This window comes from Anomaloglossus baeobatrachus, chromosome 8 (genome assembly GCF_048569485.1).
Source record: "Anomaloglossus baeobatrachus isolate aAnoBae1 chromosome 8, aAnoBae1.hap1, whole genome shotgun sequence".
NCBI lineage: Eukaryota > Metazoa > Chordata > Amphibia > Anura > Aromobatidae > Anomaloglossus > Anomaloglossus baeobatrachus.
The window spans coordinates 209115273-209140027 of NC_134360.1; the positions used below are offsets into that span (position 1 = coordinate 209115273).

Consider the following 24755-nt stretch of genomic DNA (forward strand, 5'->3'; position numbering starts at 1 on the left):
CGATCAAGGAGTCACTGTGCAGGGTAAACCAGTAAAGGGGCACTAATCTAAACTGAGGCCACATGATTCTACAGATTGATGGGCCTTCAAGAGCTCAGATCAACCTGAATCAAAAAAAGATAGGAAAAAAATGAATTAACATTTCTACTATGCTTTATGTATCAGGTTTTTTTAATACAATCTTCAAAACCTCTGCTTGCGGTTACTCAAAATAAACAATTTAGGCTCTGTGCGCACGCTGCGGTTTTGCTGCAGAAAATGTTTATAACCTTGCTGCAGTACTTCCCCAGCAAAACCTATGCTAAAAAAAAAAAAATGCTGTGCGCACACTGCGTTTTTTCTCACCAACAGGTTTTGCTGCATGTTTTCTGCAGCAAAAAGAATTGCATGTCCCTTCTTTTCCGCAGGTACCTGCGGTTTTTGCCATAGATAATGGTCAAAACCCGCAGTGGACAACCTGCAGAAAATTTGCAGCAAAACCGCATGCGGTTTTCCGTGTTTTTTTTTTACCGCGGGTGCGGTAATCTTTCAGAGCCTGCGGAATTTTCTTAAGAAAATTTCATTTTCTAGTGCGCACAGAGGCTTATGCTGGCCACCACATCTGTGTGATGCGGTCAGAGTGTTGAGGCTGCAGAGTCGAGGTCAGTAGACCCGCAGCCGGTTCATGCACCATGGACAGCGACACACGTGTGTGAATGTATGTAGTAATGACCCTGTTTTTTCCCCCGTTTTGCAATTTTTCATCTACATGTGATATTGCAAAGTCATTTGATGCGTCTCGGCAGATGTGACGTCAGTGACCCCCGCTCATCTCCTGGCGCCAGAGTGATCTGTGCTGGTCAGCACTTTTAAGCCAGTAAATTATAATCTCACCTGTACAAGCAAAGCAAGTGGATCGCTGTCCTTCCCCTTGAGTCCAGGTAAACAGGAAACCTTGGCCTTTAGGTTCACCTCTGAGCCTACTTCAATGGCGAGACCCTTCTGTTTCTCAGCGGCTATGTGGGCAGACAGATGCCTGGAATACTCCCTCAGTCGGGTGTATGAAAACTTATACATTGGGGTCACGCTATACACAGTCCATTGTTTTTGGGTGAGTAAAGCAGCCTTCGCCGGATCGAGTGTCTCCTGAAATTGCAAAGAATTTTCACATCAGCTCCATTGCATTTCAATGGCAGATCTGAAACTTGCCAAGTCCGTTTGCTTGGCCTTTATCAGAACTCCCATAGAATTGATATCATAGAGTGAAGCAACATATGGCACCATACTCAAGATGGTTCTCTTCTGAGACGTGGGACCCGCATCGTTCCAACATTTATAGCCCTGTGGATTATGGTTTAATGCACATCCTTCCAGGAGAGATCGCACTGTGTACAGCTCAATGATGGACTCCATATGCTGCTATTGGAGCATGTCCCCCGCGACTAGTGTATAAGGAGTATGAAAAAAAATTACCTCTAAGGGGGTGCTTTGTGGGATTTTCCTTTTTGACACACTTCGAAATCCAGAACGTCGACGTGTAGAGGTTAAACTTCCAGGGGGGTACCTGGAGCTGTGAAAACGACTGCTCCTCCGTGTTGATGACCTACTCCCAGGGGTAGACACCCCGGCTGTAGGCGTTTGCATATCCTGCAAAAAAAACCCCCAACAAATAAATAACACGCTATATATTATATAACAGACTGAAGCGAGTGCATCAGATTACAAATATCAAAACATGCAACACTCATAATGGCAGAGTTGTTTGCAGCAAGACTCCCACCAATGCTATGGACAGGAGATAATGGGGCAGCAAGACTCCCACCAATGCTATGGACAGGAGATAATGGGGCAGCAAGACCCCCACCAATGCTATGGACAGGAGATAATGGGGCAGCAAGACCCCCACCAATCCTATGGACAGGAGAAAATGGGGCAACAAGACCCCCACCAATCCTATGGACAGGAGATAACGGGCAACAAGACCCCCACCAATCCTATGGACAGGAGATAACGGGGCAACAAGACCCCCACCGATCCTATGGACAGGAGATAATGGGGCAGCAAGACCCCCACCGATCCTATGGACAGGAGATAATGGGGCAGCAAGACCCCCACCGATCCTATGGACAGGAGATAATGGGGCAGCAAGACCCCCACCAATTATATGTACAGGAGATAAAGAGGCGGCCGGACCCCCATCAATCCAATGTACAGGAGATAAAGGGGCGGTCAGTCCCCCATCAATACTATGTACAGGAAATAAAGGGGCGGCTGGACCCCCACGAATCCAATGTACAGGAGATAAAGGGGTGGCCAGACCCCCACCAATTATATGTACAGGAGATAAAAGGGGTGGCCGGTCCCCCACCAATCCTAAGTACAGAAGATAAAGGGGCTGAAGACAAATAAAGATCATCAGTTGCTATGGGCAACACATTACTTTTCATCCTGATACAATATAACGTAGTGTACAGCTCTGCAGGACTAAATTGCAAAAGCTATACATTTGTAAAAAAAAAAAAACCCACAAAAAAACACCTCATAAAAAAGTTATATTAGTAATTTATTGCACATTTGTATCTTTAGCATTTGCAGCGCCCGCTCTATGTCTCATATTCAGCCCCCGTCATTCCTCCGGCTTTCCTCACAGAGCACATACCTAGCTATGTGTAAGAAATGTCAGTCAGGCCCCCACAGCGGCACAGGAGGAGGCTCCCGCCTCCCGCTCACAGCGCTCTGCTCTCCCCGTCGCCGCCGCTCCCTATACACCAGGCACAGAACCGGCCTCCGCCTCCATTTTGGCGGTTACACTTTTTAAAAATTCTCCCGGAAATTACCGCATCCCGAAGTAAAAAAAAAACGAGGCGTGGAACGCATAAAAGATTTAAATGACGTCATGAGCGAACATTGCCTTGTGCGCCCTCAGTAAACATGGCCGCCGCTATCTCCATGGCGGATTGGAATGTGATTGGTTCTAACGTGACACGTGATTAGTCACTTTCTACTATCAGGTTAAACTGCGCCTGGATCTCACTCGCGACGCGTTCGGTTTCACAAGGACATGTGACAGGTCAGTGCGGGAAGTCGCTGCTTGTTCGGTTGATGTTTTCTTTTATTTGCAATTTTTTAAGATTTTTTTTACATAAAAAATAAGAGCAGTGATTTCCTTTCCCTTATAATCTTTTACTTATTGTCCATGTATATTCTTGTTCTCACTAAATGCAGTATATTGTAAGTATTTGAATGCAATAGTTTATTTAAAGGGATTGTCCAGGGTGGGGAAAATGTGGCTGCTCTCCTCTAGTAACAGCGCCCCCCTGACTACAGGTTGTGTGCAGCATTGCAGCTCCGTTCTGAGCGCTCAGCTGCATTACCAGATGCGGCCTCTTCACAGAGGGGGGCGCTGTTACTACAGTAGGAAAGCACCGCTGTCTCCTCATCCATGATAATCCCATCAGGTTTGGCTCCAGGTCTATGTTGGTCGCTCTCTGGTCACAATCCCGCTTTCGATTTTTTCCTTCTCAAATGCCAAGAACCCTTTTTTATAATTTTAAAGTCCGGATATATTATAATATTTTATTAGTTCAGACAGCTGTGCACGAGGCGTTAACAAATATATGGTACATTTTTTTCTTTCTTATTTTCTTTTTTTATTTATTTAAGATTTTAGGTACATTGTAGCAAAAGGGGTGTTTGAAGTAATATGCTGCAAAGTGAGAATATTTTCAAATATGGAAGTGTTGAGAGTTTAGTTTTATCAATGAACAAAATGGAAAGTGAATGAGTAAAAGAGAAATCACATCAATATTTGGGTCTCTGGAAGATCTGGGGTCAGTTCTCCAAGATGTTTGGAACAATCTCCTTGTTGGGTTCCTTCAAAACCTGTGCAGGTTTGAGTGTTCCTAAAAGAATTGATGAAGGCAAAGGGCAATCACCAAGGATGTAATGACTGCAACTGTGCCTGTGTGGCAGGGGGGCCACCGACACCAATATCACCTGGATGAGTCCGCTAAAAAATATTGACCCGCGAGCTCTCTGCACTGCTATACATACTACCTGCCAATCAGAGGCCGGCAGAAGATGTCGGTGTGCCAGTGACGGGTGGCACATGACAATGACGCCATGCTGCCTGTGCTGGGTCACAGAAGTCAGGCTATAGAGGAGGATGCCACATGTTGTTTTAGCAGGGTAAAGTAAGAATAATTGTTTCTTTTTAAAATGTACTGGAAAGAACAGAAGGGGGACCAGGATGGGGGACCTTATACCAGGATAGGGCCAGGATGGAGGACGTTGTACCAGGATAGAGGACATAATACCAGCATGGGACCAGGATGGAGGACATTATTCCAGGATAGGGCCAGGATGGAGGACGTTGTACCAGGATAGAGGACATTATACCAGATTGGGGGACATAATACCAGCATGGGACCAGGATGGAGGACATTATTCCAGGTTGGAGAATGTTATACCAAGAAGGGACTAGGATGGAGGACATTATTCTAGGATGGAGCCAGAATGGGGGGATATTATACCAAGATGGGGTACCTTATACCAGGAAGGGACCAGGATGGAGGACAATTATTCCAGGATGGAACCAGAATGGGGGGATATAATACCAGGATGGGGGACATTATATCAGGAAGGGACCAGGATGGAGGACATTATTCCAGTATGGGGGGATATTATACCAGGATGGGGGACATTATACCAGGAAGGGACCAGGATGGAGGACATTATTCCAGTATGGGGGGATATTATACCAGGATGGGGGACATTATACCAGGAAGGGACCAGGATGGAGAACATTATACCAGGATAGGTGAGGTTATACCAGGATGGGGGACATTATACCAGGATGGGACCAGGATACATTATTCCAGGATAAGATGTTATACCAGAATGGGGAACGTTACACGAGGATGGGGGGACATTATACCAGAATGGGGGACATTATACCAAGATGGGACCAGGATACATTATTCCTGGATGAAAGACATTATATTAGGATGGGGAACATTATACCACGAAGGAATTAGGATGGAGGGCGTTATACCAGGAGGGGGACATTGTACCAGAATGGGACCGTGATGGAGGACATTATTCCATGGTAGGACATATTAAACCAGGCTGGGGACATTGTTCCAGGTTGGAGGACATTATTAAAGGATGGTACCAGGATGGAGGACCTACCAGGATGGGAGCCATTGGATGGAAGGCATTATTACTGAATAGGGGCCAGGACAGAGGATGTTATAAAAGAAAGGGGCCTGAATGGGAGACATTATTATAGTATAGGGACCAGGATGGAGGACATTAAATTTTAATTGTCCATCTGACCAACATGGTGGTGGGGCCCAGGTCCAAACTTTACATCAGGACCTATGGGATGGTAATTACGCCCTGGCGATCCTCCTTTTGTCTTTTTGAGGACATATTATAATATTTTCATATTGCAGGACTCCAGGGTAAACAGATAATGGCTCTCCGTTCTGGTGTGAAGCTGCTTTTGAGCCGTGGATTCTTACACAGACGACCGGTGATCCGGACATTGTGTGTAACGCACAGGAGCAACGCTGCGAATGTCACCACAAGTCGTCAGACTGTCAGTACTTCAGGTAATGGATGCCGAGGGGTCTTCCTCTATTACCTTGATGACCTATCCTTAAATCACCCATGTAAGACCAGTGGTGATTGGATACCCGGCATCTCCACCGATCAGCATTTATGACGTTCGTCTGCGGTACAGAGAACATCACCACACACTGAATAGTGGCCACTGATGGGTACTGCAGCTCCACTCCTATTGCAGGGAATAGCTGCTGATCTACAGCCCCCGGAGCGAGCACTGACCATGTATCTGTGTATATATATTATTTACCTTCTGCAATGTTAATCTGGATATTATATGCCTGTTACTCTTTTCAGATTTGAGCAGCTTTTCCTTCCGATCTCATACGTGCGGTGAGTTGCGCCCGGCTCACGTGGGTCAGGAGGTGACACTGTGCGGATGGCTCCAATATCAGAGGTAATGTAGCAGAGTATTTAACGTGTTTTATTTTTTTATTTATTTTTTTGGTTATAGTTTTTGCTTTTTCAGAGTTTTGGTTATGCTGAATGCCATTGAAGACCTATAATTAATTAAATACCGAGATTCTGATATCGTAGGTCACATGATATTGGACATTTATTTGGCATTGTCTACACTGAGCACAATACTGCACTGTGACCTCATATCTATTGAATGGCACCCGACATAAAATGAGCGAAGCACAACTGTCACCATAGCCCCAAACACGGTGAATTGTCAGTGCACATATTAAAGGGAACCTGTCACCAGATTTGGGGCCTATAAGCTGCGTCCACTACCAGTGGGCTATTATATACAGTATTCTAACATGCTGTATATAAGAGCCCAGGCCGCTGTGTAGAATGTAAAAATCACTTTATTATACTTACCTAAATGGTCAGTACGGTGCAGATGGGTCAGGTGGCTGGCTCCATTGTCTGGGTGCGGCGCCTCTTCTTTCGGCCATCTTCATCTGAACCCTGGGTGCATGACATGTCCTATGTCATCCACACGCGCTGGCATTGAGGTCCTGTGCAGGTACACTATAAAGGGTACTTTACACGCTGCGATCTCGCTAGCGAGATTGCAAGCGAGCGTACCCGCCCCCGTCGGTTGTGCGACACGGGCAAATCGCTGCCCGTGGCACACAACCTCGTTAGTCCCCGTCACACGGACTTACCTGCCCTGCGACGTCGCTCTGGCCGGCGAACCGTCTCCTTTCTAAGGTTGCGGTTCGTGCGGCGTCACAGCGACGTCACACGGCAGCCGTCCAATAGAAGCGGAGGGGCGGAGATGAGCGGGACGTAACATCCCACCCACCTCCTTCCTTCCGCTTTGCCGGTGGACGGAGGTAAGGAGATGTTCGTCGTTCCTGCGGTGTCACACATAGCGATGTGTGCTGCCGCAGGAACGACGAACAACATCGTACCTGCAGCAGCAACGATATTAAGAAAATGAGCAACGTGTCAACGAGCAACGATTTTTCACGTTTTTGTGCTCATTGATCGTCGCTCATTTGTGTTACACGCTGCGATGTCGGTAACGGCGCCGGATGTGCGTCACTACCGATGTGACCCCGACGATATATCGTTACCGATATCGCAGCGTGTAAAGCACCCTTAATACTTTGATCTGCCCTGCTTAGGGCGATTAAAGTGCGCCTGCGCAGGACCTCAATGCCAGCGCGTGTGGATGACGTAGGATGCAGCTCGGCCGAAAGAGGAGGTGCCACACCCAGAGAACGGAGACACCCATATGACCCATCTGCACCGAACTAACCGTTTAGGTGAGTATTCTAAAGTGATTTTTATGTTCTACACAGCGGCCTGGGCTCTTATATGCAACATGTTAGAATTATGTATAGAAGAGCCCACTGGTGGTGGCCGCAGCTTATAGTCACCAAATTTTGTGACCGGTTCCCTTTAAATGGAAAATAGTGCAATTGGTAGCAAGTCATAAACATTATTTTAATCGTCGTTGCCCTATAGTGCCTTTTTTATGTAAACTACCTAAAAATTGGTATTTCATGTCTTATCCATCCGCCTCATTCACTAATAATGCTTAGTGACCGCTCTGTCCCATTATTGATTGCCTGTCATGTATTTCTTTTACAGGCATGATCTGTTTCTGGTGCTGAGAGATTTTCAGGGACTGATCCAGGTTGTTCTTCCTTTAGATGAGGTAAGTGATCTATTGGTCAGAGCTCTGGAAAACTAAAGATTATTATCCTTAAAGGGGCGGTCTAGTACGTAGAAACTGATACAAGAACAAAACTATAGGATCGGAGTCAATGTCTGAGTACTGGACCACCATTTAAAGGAGATGTCCACTATTTAGACAATTTATACTAATTCTCCTTGGTCACCCCCGTAAAAATAAGCCTGTACTAACCTCCGGTGCAGCGGCGGTTTCAGCGATATCTGAAGTCACGTTCCTGGCGTCCATGTGACATTATGACACGTGGCCCCGAAACCAATCAGTGCCCGGCATCTGTCTCCCTGCCATTCTATATTTGACCAGGATGTGAGCGCTGCGCTGACTTACTGCTCAAATGTCCAAATGTGGGATGAAGGACGCCAGCGCTGATTGGTGGCGGGGCTCGCATGTCATAACAATGTCACCTGAGCCCCGGGAAAGTGGTTTCAGACATCACTGGAACCACGGCTGCACTGGAGGTAAATAGTGGCTTATTTATTTTTATGGGGGAGAACAAGGGGAATGAGAAGGGGTTGTCCAAGTAGTGGACAACCCCTTTAATGGGATTTTCCAGTGATTATGTTTACATGTCATATTTATGTGTTTGATTCATTTTCATTCGGAATCATTAAAAAAAAATTCGGTCTAGTAGTTGAATACTTGTTATAGCGCCCTCTAGTGTTCTTTTGGTTTTATCTTGGAATGTCCACCCAATGTGACCTGTCTGTTGGTCACACATGCTCAGTGCCATTGCTCAGATTCCTGATCTGTTGCAGCCAGCCGATGATAAAAGCAGCGTTCCTCCTGCAGTGATATGTGGGCGAACCTGGCATCATAAATGCAATTTCTTTTTCGCTCCTAATTGGGAGACCCAGACAGTGGGTGTATAGCTACTGCCTCTGGAGGCCGCACAAAGAACTACACTTAAAAGTGTAAGGCCCCTCCCCTTCTGGCTATACACCCTCCCGTAGGAGTACAGATTCCTCAGTTTTAGCTTTGTGCGCAAGGAGGTCAGACACGCACGCATAGCTCCATTGTTCTTAGTCAGCAGCAGCTGCTGACTATGTCGGATGGAAGAAAAGAGGGTCTATACAGACTCCCAGCATGCTCCCTTCTCACCCCACTTATGTCGGAGGTGTTTGTAAGGTTGAGGTACCCATTGCGGGTACGGCGGCAGGAGCCCACATGCTGATTCCTTCCCCATCCCTTTTTACAGGGCTCTGGGTGAAGTGGGATTTACCGGTCTCCAGGCACAGAGACCGTGCTCCATCTACAGCCCCTGGAGAAGATGCTGGATGGAGCGGAGTACATCAGGGACATGGCCCTGCTTCCTCAAGGTACTCTGTGTCCCCGTGTATCTGGCGCTCACACCGCAGCATGCTGGGTGTTGTAGTGCGCCGGGGGACATCAGCGCTGCGGCGCCTGTGCCATGGCCTCATTCAGCTTTGCTGAAGCAGGCACATTTATGGAAATAGTCCGCGCCGGCCGCTGGGACTGCGGCGCGGCTGGCACTTGTAGTGCGCCGGGGACTTCAGCGCGGCCTGCGCTTTTACGGCGGCCGCGCTGATAACTACAGTCCCCGGCTTTTGCGGCCTGCTTCCTTTCGTTCCCGCCCCCAGACCTGCCAGTCAGGAGAGGGGCGGGACGCTGCCCACGCTAGAACTCGGTCGCGCCGGCCGCTTGAACAGCGGCGCGGCTGGCACTTGCGGTGCGCCGGGGACTTCAGCGCGGCCCGCGCTTTTACGGCGGCCGCGCTGATAACTCGAGTCCCCGGCTTTTGCGGCCTGCGTTCGTTCGTTCCCGCCCACAGACCTGCCAGTCAGGAGAGGGGCGGGACGCTGGCCAGTGCATCAGCGCTGAGGGCTGGAGTCGTTTTTACATACTCCAGCCCTCACAGTCAGCACAGAGGGGACACTGTTCCCGCACTTTTGTTGGGGAACTCCCACGGACCGCCCCTCTCCACAGAAGCCTGCAGCCATTCTTGCCAGACACGCTGCGCTGCAGAGGGGAGCCGGGGAGACCCAGACAAGGCATTCTGCAGCCTCTTACCCGCTGTTCAGCGGGCGGTAAGCAGCCCAGTGGGCTCACCCCCTCTTGTGCTCGTAGTATCCTTAGTATTTTGTGGCTACAAATACTTGGTATTGCATAGCGCTGGTCGCCCTTTGGCTATAGACTCTCTCACATGCAGAGAGCCAGCAGCATGTCGCCCGTAAAACGCAAGGGTGCCAAGGCACAGACATTGTATGCTTCCTGCACCGCATGTGGGACTTTTCTACCGGCAGGCTCCACGGACCCCCATTGTGTGCAGTGCTCGGCCCCTGCGGCGCTTGCACAGTCGGGACCTCTGCTGGACGTGTCCCAGGGTGTACCACCTGTGAATGCTGTCCAGGTGACAGGGACTGAGTTTGCAGCTTTTGCTGACAGAATGTCTCTCACTATGTCACAAATTCTTGACACATTGCGAGCTAGGCCTGTACTTCAGACCACGGACACTGTGCATGTATTGCCCCCTGGTCCCCCTCAGCTCCTAGCTCCGGGACGGGCATCTACACCTCAGGGTGAAGACTCTGACTCGGACGATGGCCCCGGGCAGCCTAAGCGGGCTCGTTATGACGGGCCTTCACATTCATCTCAATGGTCTGGATCCCAGCGGGATGAATCTATGGGTGATGAGGCGGACTTAACTGATCAGGATTCTGATCCTGGGACCGCTCTCAATCTAGATACACCAGATGGTGACGCCATAGTTAATGATCTTATATTTAACATCAATAAGATGTTGAATATTTCCCCACCAGCTCCTCCTGTAGAGGAGTCAGCTTCGCAGCACGAGAGAATCCATTTCAGATACCCTAAGCGTACATTAAGCACTTTTCTGGACCACGCTGACTTCAGAGACGCAATCCAGAAACCCCACGCTTATCCTGAAAGGCGTTTTCCTAAACGACTTAAAGATACACGCTACCCTTTTCCCTCTGAAGTGGTCAAGGGTTGGACCCAGTGTCCAAAAGTGGATCCTCCAATTTCCAGGCTTGCAGCCAGATCCTTGGTTGCTGTTGAAGATGGAGCGGCACTTAAAGATGCCACTGACAGGCAGATGGAGCTCTGGCTGAAATCCATCTATGAAGCGATTGGAGCGTCATTAGCGCCTTCTTTTGCAGCCGTATGGGCACTCCAAGCTATCACGGCCGGGCTTGCGCGAGTCGACTCAGTCACACGTGCATTTGCCCCGCAGGTAGCACCATTGACCTCGCAAATGGCGGCATTCGCGTCGTACGCGATTAATGCTGTTCTTGACGCTACAAGCCGCACAGCAGTGGCGTCAGCCAACTCAGTTGTTTTGCGTAGGGCTCTGTGGTTGAGACATTGGAAAGCAGATTCTCATTCCAAGAAGTGCTTAACCAATTTGCCTTTTTCTCGTGACCGATTGTTTGGAGAGCGTTTGGATGAAATCATCAAACACTCTAAGGGTAAGGACTCTTCCTTACCGCAACACAGACAAAACAAGCCCCAACAGAGGAGGGGTCAGTCTGGTTATCGGTCCTTTCGAGGACAGGGCAGGTCCCAATTCGCCTCGTCAAAAAAGACTCAAAAGGACCAGAGACGTTCAAATTCTTGGAGGTCTCAGTCACGCCCAAAAAGACCAGCCGGAGGAACCGTTGCCAAAACGACGTCCTCCTGACTTGCGGTCTCCGATGCCCACACCCGCGGTCGGTGGGAGGCTGTCCCACTTTGGCGACATTTGGCTAGCAAATGTCAAAGACCGTTGGGTGAGAGATATTCTATCTCACGGGTACAGGATAGAGTTCGGTTCTCGTCCGCCAACTCGTTTCTTCAGAACTTCTCCACCACCAGACCGAGCCGATGCTCTGTTGCAGGCGGTGGCCGCTCTAAAGGCGGAAGGAGTGGTGACCTCCGTCCCTCTTCAGGAACAGGGTCACGGTTTTTACTCCAATCTGTTTGTGGTCCCAAAAAAGGACGGATCGTATCGTCCCGTCCTGGATCTGAAGTTGCTCAACAGACACGTAAAAGTCAGGAGGTTCCGGATGGAATCCCTACGCTCCGTCATAGCCTCAATGTCTCAGGGAGATTTTCTAGCATCAATAGACATCAGAGATGCGTATCTCCACGTGCCGATTGCACCAGAGCATCAGCGTTTCCTACGCTTCGTCATACACGACGAGCACCTACAGTTCGTAGCGTTACCCTTCGGTCTGGCAACAGCCCCCCGGGTCTTCACCAAAGTCATGGCAGCAGTAGTAGCTGTTCTGCACTCGCAGGGTCACTCGGTCATCCCGTACCTAGACGACCTGCTTATAAAGGCATCCTCTCAAGAAGCATGCCAACACAGTCTGAAGGTGGCGCTAGACACTCTCCAGACTTTCGGGTGGATTATCAACTTTCCAAAGTCTCATCTAACCCCGACCCAATCTCTGACTTATCTTGGCATGGAGTTTCATACTCTATCAGCGATAGTGAGGCTTCCACTGGACAAGCAGTGCTCGCTACGGACTGGAGTGCAATCTCTTCTTCAGAGCCAGTCGCATTCACTGAGGCGCCTCATGCATTTCCTAGGAAAGATGGTAGCAGCAATGGAGGCAGTCCCGTTCGCGCAGTTTCATCTGCGCCCTCTCCAATGGGACATTCTGCGCCAATGGGATGGGAATTCGACGTCCCTCGACAGGACTGTCTCCCTCTCTCAGACTGCCAAGGACTCTCTACGTTGGTGGCTTCTCCCCAACTCATTGTCACAGGGAAAGTCGTTCCTTCCCCCGTCCTGGGCAGTGGTCACGACAGATGCGAGCCTATCAGGGTGGGGAGCGGTGTTTCTCCACCACAGGGCTCAGGGGACGTGGACTCAGGAAGAGTCCACCTTGCAGATCAATGTTCTGGAAATCAGAGCAATCTATCTTGCCCTGCGTGTCTTCCAACAATGGCTGGAAGGCAAGCAGATTCGGATTCAGTCGGACAATTCCACGGCGGTGGCGTACATCAACCACCAAGGGGGAACACGCAGTCGCCAAGCTTTTCAAGAAGTCCAGCGGATTTTGACGTGGGTGGAAAGCAGAGCGTCCACCATATCTGCAGTTCACATCCCAGGCGTGGAAAACTGGGAAGCAGACTTTCTCAGTCGCCAGGGCATGGACGCAGGAGAATGGTCCCTTCACCCGGACGTGTTTCAACAGATCTGTTGCCGCTGGGGGTCGCCGGACGTCGATCTGATGGCGTCACGGCACAACAACAAGGTCCCAGTTTTCATGGCACGGTCTCACGATCACCGAGCGCTGGCGGCAGACGCGTTGGTTCAGGATTGGTCGCAATTCCGACTCCCCTATGTGTTCCCACCTCTAGCATTGTTACCCAGAGTTCTCCGGAAAATCAAGTCCGACTGCCAGCGAGCCATACTCGTCGCTCCAAATTGGCCAAGAAGGTCGTGGTACCCGGATCTGTGGCATCTCACGGTAGGCCAACCGTGGGCACTACCAGACCGTCCAGATCTGCTGTCTCAAGGGCCGTTTTTCCATCTGAATTCTGCGGCCCTGAACCTGACTGTGTGGCCATTGAGTCCTGGATCCTAGCGGCCTCAGGTTTATCTCAGGGAGTTGTTGCCACAATGAGACAGGCTAGAAAACCATCCTCAGCTAAGATCTATCACAGGACGTGGAAGATATTCTTAGCGTGGTGCTTGGCTCAAGGGTTTTCTCCCTGGCCATTTGCATTGCCAATTTTTCTTTCCTTCCTGCAGTCTGGGTTGGAAAAAGGTTTGTCCCTTAGCTCGCTTAAGGGTCAAGTCTCCGCGTTATCCGTATTCTTTCAGAAGCGCTTGGCACAGCTTTCTAAAGTACGCACGTTTCTCCAAGGAGTTTGTCATATCGTTCCTCCTTACAGACGGCCATTGGAACCCTGGGATCTGAACAAGGTTCTCCTTGCTCTTCAAAAGCCGCCTTTCGAGCCTTTGAAAGAGGTTCCCCTTTCTCGGCTTTCACAAAAGGTAGTTTTTCTTGTAGCGGTCACGTCTCTTCGAAGAGTGTCCGAGCTAGCGGCGTTATCTTGCAAATCTCCCTTCCTGGTATTTCACCAAGACAAGGTAGTACTGCGTCCAATTCCAGAGTTTTCTCCCAAGGTGGTTTCTTCCTTTCATCTCAATCAGGATATCACTTTGCCATCTTTGTGTCCGCATCCAGTTCACCAATTTGAAAAGGGTTTACATCTGTTGGACCTGGTGAGAGCACTCAGGATTTACATTTCTCGCACGGCGCCTCTACGCCGTTCGGATGCGCTCTTTGTCCTAGTCGCTGGTCAGCATAAGGGATCGCAAGCTTCCAAATCCACCCTGGCGCGGTGGATCAAGGAACCAATTCTTCACACATACCGTTCTGCTGGGCTTCAGATTCCATCTGGACTGAAGGCCCATTCTACCAGAGCCGTTGGTGCGTCCTGGGCGTTGAGGCATCAGGCTACGGCTCAGCAAGTGTGCCAGGCGGCTACCTGGTCGAGTCTGCACACGTTTACCAAACACTATCAAGTGCATACCTACGCTTCGGCAGACGCCAGCCTAGGTAGACAGGTCCTCCAGGCGGCGGTGGCCCACCTGTAGGAAGAGGCTGTATGACAGCCCGTTCATGTGGTATCTTTTTACCCACCCAGGGACTGCTTTTGGACGTCCCACTGTCTGGGTCTCCCAATTAGGAGCGAAAAAGAAGAAGGGAATTTTGTTTACTTACCGTAAATTCCTTTTCTTCTAGCTCCAATTGGGAGACCCAGCACCCGCCCTATCTGCTTTTAGGGTTTCGTTTTTTTCGGGTGCACATGTTGTTCACGTTGTTTCTTAAGTTCTCCGATCTAGTTATCGGATTGAATTTGTTTTTGAAACTGTTATTGGCTTTCCTCCTTCTTGCTTTGGTACTAAAACTGAGGAATCTGTACTCCTACGGGAGGGTGTATAGCCAGAAGGGGAGGGGCCTTACACTTTTAAGTGTAGTTCTTTGTGCGGCCTCCAGAGGCAGTAGCTATACACCCACTGTCTGGGTCTCCCAATTGGAGCTAGAAGAAAAGGAATTTACGGTAAGTAAACAAAATTCCCTTCTTCCCTATAGCACCATCATAGGGTAATCGGTGGACTATTTGTGTTAGGCTGCAATCATCTGGCCATATAAAAACGTGTGCCAGTCACATCCGGTCGTAACTTTTTCTATGTGCAACTCCGTGTGTGCATATAAAAAGTATGCAAAGTTTCTCTTCAGGGAGAAAGGAGACATATGACTTAGGATTTATGCCAGATCAGAACCTCAATTTGCAGACACGGTGTTTCGGAGTGAATGCCCTTCATCAGTGCAAAGTATGGGATCTGATCTGGCTGTATGAGAAGCTATAATGAGGTCTAAAGTTTCCCCCTTAGAAAAAGCATTAACCCAATAGTCATCAATTTAAAAATATATATATGTTTTATCTTTCAATAAACCTGACAATCCTTTTTCAAGTTTTTTTTTCTAAAAAAAAAAATAAATCCCTGAGGTCTTTCTATGAGACTGCAGAACGCCAAATCGTGACTGTTAAATGCGCACACTGTCAAGATTCCCCTGTGTTTTATTTATATATATATATATATATATATAATATTTTACATTGGGATGTGTTTTTTTTTGTTTTACATAAAAATATTATATAATATTTCTTTGTCGCTCTATTGGGAGACCCAGACAATTGGGGTGTATAGGCTATGCCTCCGGAGGCCGCACAAAGTATTACACTTAAAAGTGTTAAGCCCCTCCCCTTCTGCCTATACACCCCCCGTGCTCCCACGGGCTCCTCAGTTTTTTGCTTTGTGCGAAGGAGGTCAGACACGCACGTACAGCTCCATAGATGGGTCAGCAGCAGCTGCTGACCATGTCGGATGGAAGAAAAGTGGGCCCATATAGGGCCCCCAGCATGCTCCCTTCTCACCCCACTCTTGTCGGCGGTGTTGTTAAGGTTGAGGTATCCATTGCGGGTACGGAGGCTGGAGCCCACATGCTGTTTTCCTTCCCCATCCCCCTCAGGGCTCTGGGTGAAGTGGGATCTTACCGGTCTCCAGGCACTGAGACCGTGCTCCATCCACAGCTCCTAAGACTCTGCTAGATAGGAGCCGGGTATCGTTCAGGGACATGGCCCTGCTACTTGAAGGTACTCTGTGTCCCTGTGGGGACCGCGCACAGCAACACTCCAGCATTGCTGGGTGTGCTAGTGCACCGGGGACCACGGCGCTGACCGGGTTAATGTGCCATTACACACTCAGCGTCGCTGAGTGTGTTTATGTAGGGGGACTACCGTACTACCGCCGCCGCCATGTTTTTAACACTGAGGCGCGGCTGGGACTTGTAGTGCGCCGGGGACTTCCGCGCGGCCGCGCTTTTATGGCAGCCGCGCTCATTACTTGAGTCCCCGGCTTGTACGGCCTAGTGTTTCCTCCTCCCGCCCACAGCCCTGACAGGCAGGGGAAGGGCGGGACGCTTTACAGACGAGCTGCACTGAGGGCTGGAGCATGCTTTGCATACTCCACTCCCCTCACTGCACTGTGAGGCACCAGTTCCCGCACTTTCTAAGGGTCACGCCCACGGCTTCCTCCTCTCTCAGGACGCCGGCAGCCGTGCCATTACACACTCAGCATCGCTGAGTGTGTTTATGTAGGGAGACTACCGCGCTGACCGCCGCCGCCATGTTTTGACACTGAGGCGCGGCTGGGACTTGTAGTGCGCCGGGGACTTCCGCGCGCCCGCGCTTTTACGGCGGCCGCGTTTATTACTCGAGTCCCCGGCTTTTGCGGCCTAGTCTTTCTTCCTCCCGCCCACAGCCCTGACAAGCAGGGGAAGGGCGGGACGCTGCACAGGATGAGCAGCACTGAGGGCTGGAGCATGCTTTGCATACTCCACCCCCCTCACTGTCCTCTCCTCAGAAGCCGGCAGCCATTCCTGTCAGCTCCTTGAATGCTGCAGAGGGGGACAAATTCTGACAGACCCAGGCAGGGACCCTGGTGGCCTCACAACCGCTTTATGTGGGGGGTATGCAGCATCTGTGGTGCTAGCCACATTTGTGCAGGAGTGTAATTTTAAATCATATGTTTATAAGATATGCTTTACACTGTATGGTGCACAGTTGATTCTGTATATATATTGTGTTGCTCAGGGAAGTCAACAGCATGGCGCCCATAAAAGGCAGGAGCGCCAAACCACAGGCTTACTATGCTGCCTGCGCCGCATGTACGACCCCTCTGCCGGCAGGATCCACTGAGCAATCCAGACCGGTATCTCAGCACAGGGGCACTGTTGAATCATTGCTCCCTGGCCCACCTCAGTTGGACCAGAGGTCTCCCCGGGGTGTCTCATAGATCCCAGAGTGAGGTCTCTGATACAGACCCCAGCCCCTGACCGTCTAAGCGAGCTCGCTGGGAAATTCCCTCGACATCTTCATATTGGTCAGGGTCTCAGCGGGGGGAATCCCTGGATGATGAAGCGGAGACAGCTGATCAGGATTCTGATCCTGAGGCCGCTCTCAATCTTGATACGCCTGACGGGGACGCCATAGTGAACGATCTTATAGCGTCTATCAATCAAAGATGCCACTCACAGGCAGATGGAGCTCTGGTTGAAATCCATCTATGAAGCTATCAGCGCTTCTTTTACACCAGCATTTGCAGCCGTATGGGTGCTACAAGCTATCTCAGCAGGTCAAGCGCAAATTGACGCAGCCACACAGACGTCGGCATTTGCGTCTTACGCTATTAATGCTGTCCTGGACTCTGCGAGCCGTATGGCGGTTGCTTCCGCCAATTCGGTGGTACTCTGCAGGGCCTTGTGGCTACGGAACTGGAAGGCAGATTCTGCTTCCAAAAAAGCGTTTAACCAGTTTGCCAATTTCTGGCGACCGACTGTTTGGCGAACGTTTGGATGAAATCATCAAACAATACAAGGGAAAGGATACATCTTTACCCCAGCCCAAACCGAACATACCCCAACAGAGGATGGGGCAGTCGAGGTTTCGGTTCTTTCGGGGCGCGGGCAGGTCCCAATTCTCCTCGTCCAAAAGGCCTCTGAATAGATCAAGGGCTCTCCGATTCATGGCGGTCTAAGTCAAAAAGACCACCGGAGGTGCCGCTACCAAAGCGGCTTCTTGATGGCTTTCGGTCTCCTCAATCCGCATCCTCGGTTGGTGGCAGGCTTTCCCGCCTTTGCGACTCCTGGCTGCCAAGGGTAAAAGACCGTTGGGCGAGAGACATTCTGTCTCACGGTTACAAGTTAGAGTTCGCCTCTCGTCCCCCGACTCGATTCTTCAGGTTATCCCCGCCTCCCGAGCGAGCCGAGGCTCTTCTGCAGGCGCTGGGCACCCTGAGGGCAGAAGGAGTGGTGGTCCCTGTTCCTCTTCAGCAACAGGGTCACGGGTTTTTCTCCAACCTGTTTGTGGTTACAAAGAAGGACGGGTCTTTCCGTCCTGTCCTGGACCCGTAACTGCTCAACAAACACGTATAGACCAGACGGTTCCGGATGGAAACCCTCCGCTCCGTCATCGACTCAATGTCCCCAGAAGATTTCCTTGCATCGATCGATATCAAAGATGCTTTTCTCCACGTACCGGTGGCTCCAGAGCACCAACGCTTCTTGCGCTTCACCATAGGAGACGAACACCTGCAGTTCGTGGCACTGCAGTTCGGCCTGGCTACAGCCCCACGGGTTTTCACCAAGGTCAGGGCTACAGTAGTTGCGGTCCTCCACTCTCAGGGTCACTCGGTGATCCCTTACTTGGACGATCTGCTGATCAAGGCACCCTCTCAAGAGGCATGCCAACACAGCCCCGACGCTTCTCTGGGGGCTCTCCAGAGTTTCGGGTGGATCATCAATTTTCCAAAGTCAAATCTGACACCAGCCCAATCGCTGACATATCTTGGCATGGAGTTTCATACCCTATCGGCGATAGTGAAGCTTCCGCTGATCAACAAGCGTTCACTACAGAAAGGGGTGCAATCTCTCCTTCAAGGTCAAGCACACCCCTTGAAGGGCCTCATGCACTTCCTGGGGAAGATGGTGGCAGCAATGGAGGCAGTTCCTTTCGCGCAGTTTCACCTGCGTCCTCTTGATTGGGACATCCTACGCAAATAGGACAGGAAACCGACGTCCCTCGACAGGAACGTCTCCCTCTCTCAGGCAACCAAAGCTTCCCTTAGGGGGTGGCTTTCTTCCCACTTCATTATCGCATGGGAAATCCTTCCTACCCCCATCCTGGGAGGTGGTCACGACGGACGCGAGTCTGTCAGGGTGGGGAGCAGTCTTTCTCCACCACAGGGCTCAGGGTACGTGGACTCAGCAAGAGTCCTCGCTTCAGATCAATGTTCTGAAGATCAGGGCAGTGTATCTTGCCCTAAAAAGTGTTCCAGCAGTGGCTGGAAGGCAAGCAGATCCGAATTCAGTCGGACAACTCCACAGTGGTGGCTTACATCAACCACCAAGGCGGAACACGCAGTCGGCAAGCCTTCCAGGAAGTCCGGCGGATTTTGATGTGGGTGGAAGCCACGGCCTCCACCATCTCCGCAGTTCACATCCCGGGCGTCGAAAACTGGGAAGCAGACTTTCTCAGTCGCCAGGGCATGGACGCAGGGGAATGGTCTCTTCACCCGGGCGTGTTTCAGGAGATCTGTTGCCGCTGAGGGAGGCCGGACGTCGACCTAATGGCGTCCCGGCACAACAACAAGGTCATGGCATTCATGGCACGCTCTCACGATCACAGAGCTATGGCGGCAGACGCCTTAGTTCGGAATTGGTCGCAGTTTCAACTCCCTTATGTGTTTCCTCCGCTGGCACTGTTGCCCAGAGTGTTACGCACGATCAGGGCCGACTGCCGCCGCGCCATCCTCGTCACTCCAGACTGGCCGAGGAGGTCGTGGTACCCGGATCTGTGGCATCTCACGGTAGGCCAAACGTGGGCACTACCAGTCCGACCAGACTTGCTGTCTCAAGGGCCGTTTTTCCATTTGAATTCTGCGGCCCTCAACCTGACACTGTGGCCATTGAGTCCTAGATCTAGCGTCTTCAGGATTATCTCAAGAGGTCATTGCCACTATGAGACAGGTTAGGAAACCAACGTCCGCCAAGATCTACCACAGGACGTGGAAAAATTTCCTGTCGTGGTGCTCTGCTCGGGGTTTTTCTCCCTGGCCTTTTGCCTTGCCCATTTTTCTGTCCTTCCTTCAATCTGGACTGGAAAAGGGTTTGTCGCTCGGCTCCCTTAAGGGACAAGTCTCAGCGCTCTCTGTGTTTTTTCCAGTAGCGCCTAGCCAGACTTCCACAGGTATGCACGTTCCTGCAGGGGGTTGTCACATCGTTCATCCTTACAAGCGGCCGTTAGAACCCTGGGATCTGAACGGGGTGCTGATGGTTCTTCAGAAACCACCATTCGATCCAATAAGGGATATTTCTTTCTCACGCCTTTCGCAGAAAGTGATTTTCCTAGTAGCAGTCACTTCACTTCGGAGAGTGTCTGAGCTAGCAATGTTGTCGTGCAAAGCCCCTTTCCTGGTGTTCACCAGGACAAGGTGGTTCTGCGTCCGGTTCTGGAATTTCTCCCAAGGGTGGTACCCCCCTTTCATCTCAATCAGGATATCTCCTTACCCTCTTTTTGTCATCATCCAGTTCACCAATGTGAAAAGGATTTGCACTGGTTAGATCTGGTGAGAGCACTCAGGCTCTACATTTCTCGTACGGCGCCCCTGCGCCGCTCGGATGCACTCTTTGTCCTTGTCGCTGGCCAGCGTAAAGGGTCACAGGCTTCCAAATCAACCCTGGCCCGGTGGATCAAGGAACCAATTCTCGAAGCTTACCGGGCTGCCGGTTCCCTCAGGGCTCTAGGCCCATTCTACCAGAGCCGGGGGCGCGTCCTGGGCTTTGAGGCACCAGGCTACGGGTCAGCAGGTGTGTCAGGCGGCTACCTGGTCGAGCCTGCACACTTTCACGAAACACTATCAGGTGCATACCTATGCTTCGGCGGATGCCAGCCTAGGTAGACGAGTCCTTCAGGCGGCGGTTGCCCACCTGTAGGAAGAGGCCGTTTTACGGCTCTATTACGAGGTATTATTTTACCCACCCAGGGATTGCTTTTGGACATCCCAATTGTCTGGGTCTCCCAATAGAGCGACAAAGAAGAAGGGAATTTTGTTTACTTACCGTAAATTCCTTTTCTTCTAGCTCTAATTGGGAGACCCAGCACCCGCCCCTGTTTTTTTGTGTACACATGTTGTTCATGTTGTTTGGTTTCAGTTCTCCGATATTCCTTCGGATTGAATCTACTTTACACCAGTTTATAATCTTTTCCTCCTTCTTGCTTTTGCACCAAAACTGAGGAGCCCGTGGGAGCACGGGGGGTGTATAGGCAGAAGGGGAGGGGCTTAACACTTTTAAGTGTAATACTTTGTGCGGCCTCCGGAGGCATAGCCTATACACCCCAATTGTCTGGGTCTCCCAATTAGAGCTAGAAGAAAAGGAATTTACGGTAAGTAAACAAAATTCCCTTCTTTTATGTAAATAAAAAAAACAAACATATCCCAATGTAATAGAGATAGATATATAGAGAGATAGAGATATATAGATGGATAGAGATATATAGATAGATATATCTATCTATATTCATCTATATATCTCTATCTATCCATCTCTATATATCTGTATCTATCTCTATCTCTATTACATTGGGATATGTTTGTTTTTTTATTTACATAAAAATATTATATAATATTTTTATGTAAATAAAAAAAATATATATAAATTATATATTTTACATTGGGATATGTTTTTTTTTGATTTACATAAAAATAATATATAATATTTTTATGTAAATAAAAAAACAAACATATCCCAATGTAATAGAGATAGAGATAGATATAGATAGATATATAGAGATAGATAGAGATATATAGATGGATATAGATAGATATATCTATATCTATCTATATATCTCTATCCATCTATATATCTCTCTCTCTATATATCTATCTCTATTACATTGGGATATGTTTGTTTTTTTATTTACATAAAAATATTATATATTATTTTTATGTAAATCAAAAAAAACCATATCCCAATGTAAAATATATAATATATATATATATCTCTCTCTCATTCAGGATTTTAAAATGATGTAATGAAGGACAAACGTTTTTGTACAGCAGTTGATTACTACAACCTTGTTCGTTGCGTGGATTTACTCATGTGACCGTGTGTGTGTGTGTGTGTGTGTGTGTGTGTGTGTGTCTGTGTGCGTATTATATATATAATTTAACGACCACGTCCCGCTTCTCAATGTTCTATTGATAGAAGCAGCAGAGAATCTGGTCGTCATGTGAGTGTAAGAATTCTAATTGCTTATATATGGTCCTGTGTGACCAGTCACTCGTATTGTAAATATAGCGAATCATGACAGTGTGGGCATTGCACGCTCTCACAATTCAGCTGCCATATTGTGACCGCAGAATTTTCTTCTCAGCCCGGAAGATCCATTTAATACCACTTGTCACTTGGTAAAGAGTGAGACATGCATCTAAAAAAAAAAAAATCATGGGTTTTGTTACAAAAATCTCTAGTATGTATATGTTGTCATCTTCTTTTTCTTAAAGAAGCACCTTGGTGAAAAAACCCCCACACAAACTGCATTATAGAGATATCTGAAGCTTCTTGTTTGGGTCTTTAGGCAACTTGTCATAATACAGGCAAAGAAATGTGCAGATCTTACTCTCATGAATTAAATTGCTTCAGTGATGAGGTAGCCGGTATACGCTCAGCGTCTCTGCACAGTCTTCATCATTATTTACTCCTCTGACTTTCTGTGCTTTGTGTTAATAGCAGGGCTCCCAGCTTAAGGAAATGATGAGTGGGGTCCCATTAGAGTCTGTGCTGGTGGTTAAAGGGACGGTCATACCCCGACCATCTGGTCAGGAGAATCTGGTGAGTCATTGTGTCCTGAATATAGTGTAAGCTACCATTCCTGACAGTGATACAGACACTATAGGGAGAACATGTGATAGAACGGCCGGTGGTGCGGAGCGCACTGATACCAGCGCAGTCCAGTAATAGGAGCCAGCCACCGGGGTAACAAGTCCATTCATGACATTTCTTCCACCTACATCTTCCCCCATCAGGTGTGAGTGATATTACTGAGAAGTAGAAGGAACCGCAGCAACTCAGCCACGAAGAGAAAAAAAAAATAAAAACCCCTAAAAGTTCAAATCACCCCCCTTTCGCCCCATTGAAAATTAAAGGGTTAAAAAGATAAAAAATATTTGGTATCTCCGCATTCATAAATGCCTGATCTGTCAAGATATAAAATCAAGTAATCTGATTGGTAAACGGCGTAGTGACAAATAAATGCCAAACGCCAAAATTACGGTTTTTTTTGGTCGCCGCAAAATAAAGTAACAGACGATCAATACGTAGCATCTGTGCAAAAATGGTACCGTTAAAAAAGTCAGCTTGAGACGAAAAAAATAAGCCATCACTGCGCCCTAGATCCCGAAAAATAAAAGCACTACGGGTCATGGAAAATGGCGCAGAAAAAGTGTGCCACTTTTTTTGGACAAACTTGTGATTTTTGTTTAACCCCTTAGATAAAAGTAAACCTGTACATGTTTGGTGTCTACGAACTTGTACCGACCTGAGACAGCATAGCAACACATCAATTTTACCATATAGTGAATATAGTATTCCAAAAGCAATCATGCAATCACACTTTTTTTTTTTTTTGCAATTTTTTTCGCATATGGAATTTTTTGCGGTTTTCCAGTACACTATATGGTAAAACTTATGGTTTCATTTAAAAGTACTGCTCTTATATGGCAAAATTGACGGAAAAATAAAGTTACGGCTTTCGGAAGAAGGGGAGGAAAAAAAAATTGAAAAACTGAAAATCGGCCAGGGGTGGAGGGGTTAAACATAGTTTCAATAGCAGTAATGCAGATCCAAATTCCTATCAATGTTTGCTTGTTTTGGCTCTCACTCTGTAACTTACAAAAATACACCACTCTGATATGCTATAATATGTAAACATTGAATATATGAAATTGGAATTGTATTACTGCTATAGAAACTTGGTTAAATTATGAGGTACTTGCACAGTTTGGCCAATTTATGTGAGCCCAATAGCCAGCGACAAGGCGTATCCCTTTGTTGGGACCCTAACCTTATAGCTCTCTGACCAGGCTGAAAGCATACAATTTTAAGGGCAAGGAGGATCCAGCTCTAATTAAAACACCCCTAGGCTGATGGGATGAGTGCTCAGCCAGAGGGGAGTGTACTACAGATATTAAAAAACTGACGAGTATCTTCAAGAATAAGACAAGTGTGAACAGGTGCAAGCTGAGACTTGTCAGTATACCGTATATACTCGAGTATAAGCTGAGGTCCGTAATTTTACTACAAAAACCTGAAAAAACTTATTGACTGGAGTATACGCCTAGGGTGGGAAATGCAGCAGCTACTGGTAAATTTCAAAAATAAAAATAGATACCAATAAATTGTAATGTGCCCCATCCTAGTTCCCCCTTGTAGTAATGTGCCCATCCTTGTTCCCCCATTGTAGTAATGTGCCCCATCCTTGTCTCCTGTATTAATGTGCCCCATCCTTGTCTCCTATAGTAATTTGCCTTATCCTTGTGCCCTGTAGTAATGTGCCCCTCCTATAGTAATGTGCTTATCCTTGTGCCCTCATCCTGTAGTAATGTGCCCCATCCTGTAGTAATGTACCCCATCCTTGTGCCGCCATCCTGTAGTAATGAGCCCTCTAGTAATGTGCCCATCCTTGTGTCCCATCCTGTAGTAATGTACCCCATCCTTGTTCCGCCATCCTGTAATAATGAGCCCTCTAGTAATGTACCTATCCTTTAATAATGTCCTCCTACTGGTCCCCTTCTCGTCCCATATTATGCCGTTGTTCACACACACAAAAAAAAAAGTCATTCTCATCTGTCCTCTGTTCCCTTGGTGTCCTCTTATCTGCTTTTCTT

At 48.6% G+C, this 24755-nt stretch overlaps 2 protein-coding genes across 2 annotated transcripts in view; one reads left to right on the plus strand and one right to left on the minus strand.

The window, feature by feature from the left end:
• Window positions 1-2811, minus strand: part of CENPL (centromere protein L) — a 47639-nt gene extending 44828 nt beyond the window's left edge. The window contains exons 1-3 of the mRNA XM_075320134.1: window positions 2639-2811; window positions 1453-1626; window positions 874-1125 (exon numbers count right to left, since the gene is read on the minus strand). Of these exons, the coding sequence (XP_075176249.1) occupies window positions 874-1125; window positions 1453-1623 (423 nt within the window). The 5' untranslated portion in view covers window positions 1624-1626; window positions 2639-2811. The remainder of the gene's footprint in view (window positions 1-873; window positions 1126-1452; window positions 1627-2638) is intronic.
• Window positions 2812-2979: 168 nt separating this feature from the next.
• DARS2 (aspartyl-tRNA synthetase 2, mitochondrial) overlaps window positions 2980-24755 on the plus strand; it is a 99542-nt gene continuing 77766 nt past the window's right edge. Inside the window, exons 1-5 of the mRNA XM_075320135.1 lie at window positions 2980-3049; window positions 5436-5594; window positions 5905-6004; window positions 7660-7726; window positions 22600-22701. Of these exons, the coding sequence (XP_075176250.1) occupies window positions 5456-5594; window positions 5905-6004; window positions 7660-7726; window positions 22600-22701 (408 nt within the window). The 5' untranslated portion in view covers window positions 2980-3049; window positions 5436-5455. The remainder of the gene's footprint in view (window positions 3050-5435; window positions 5595-5904; window positions 6005-7659; window positions 7727-22599; window positions 22702-24755) is intronic.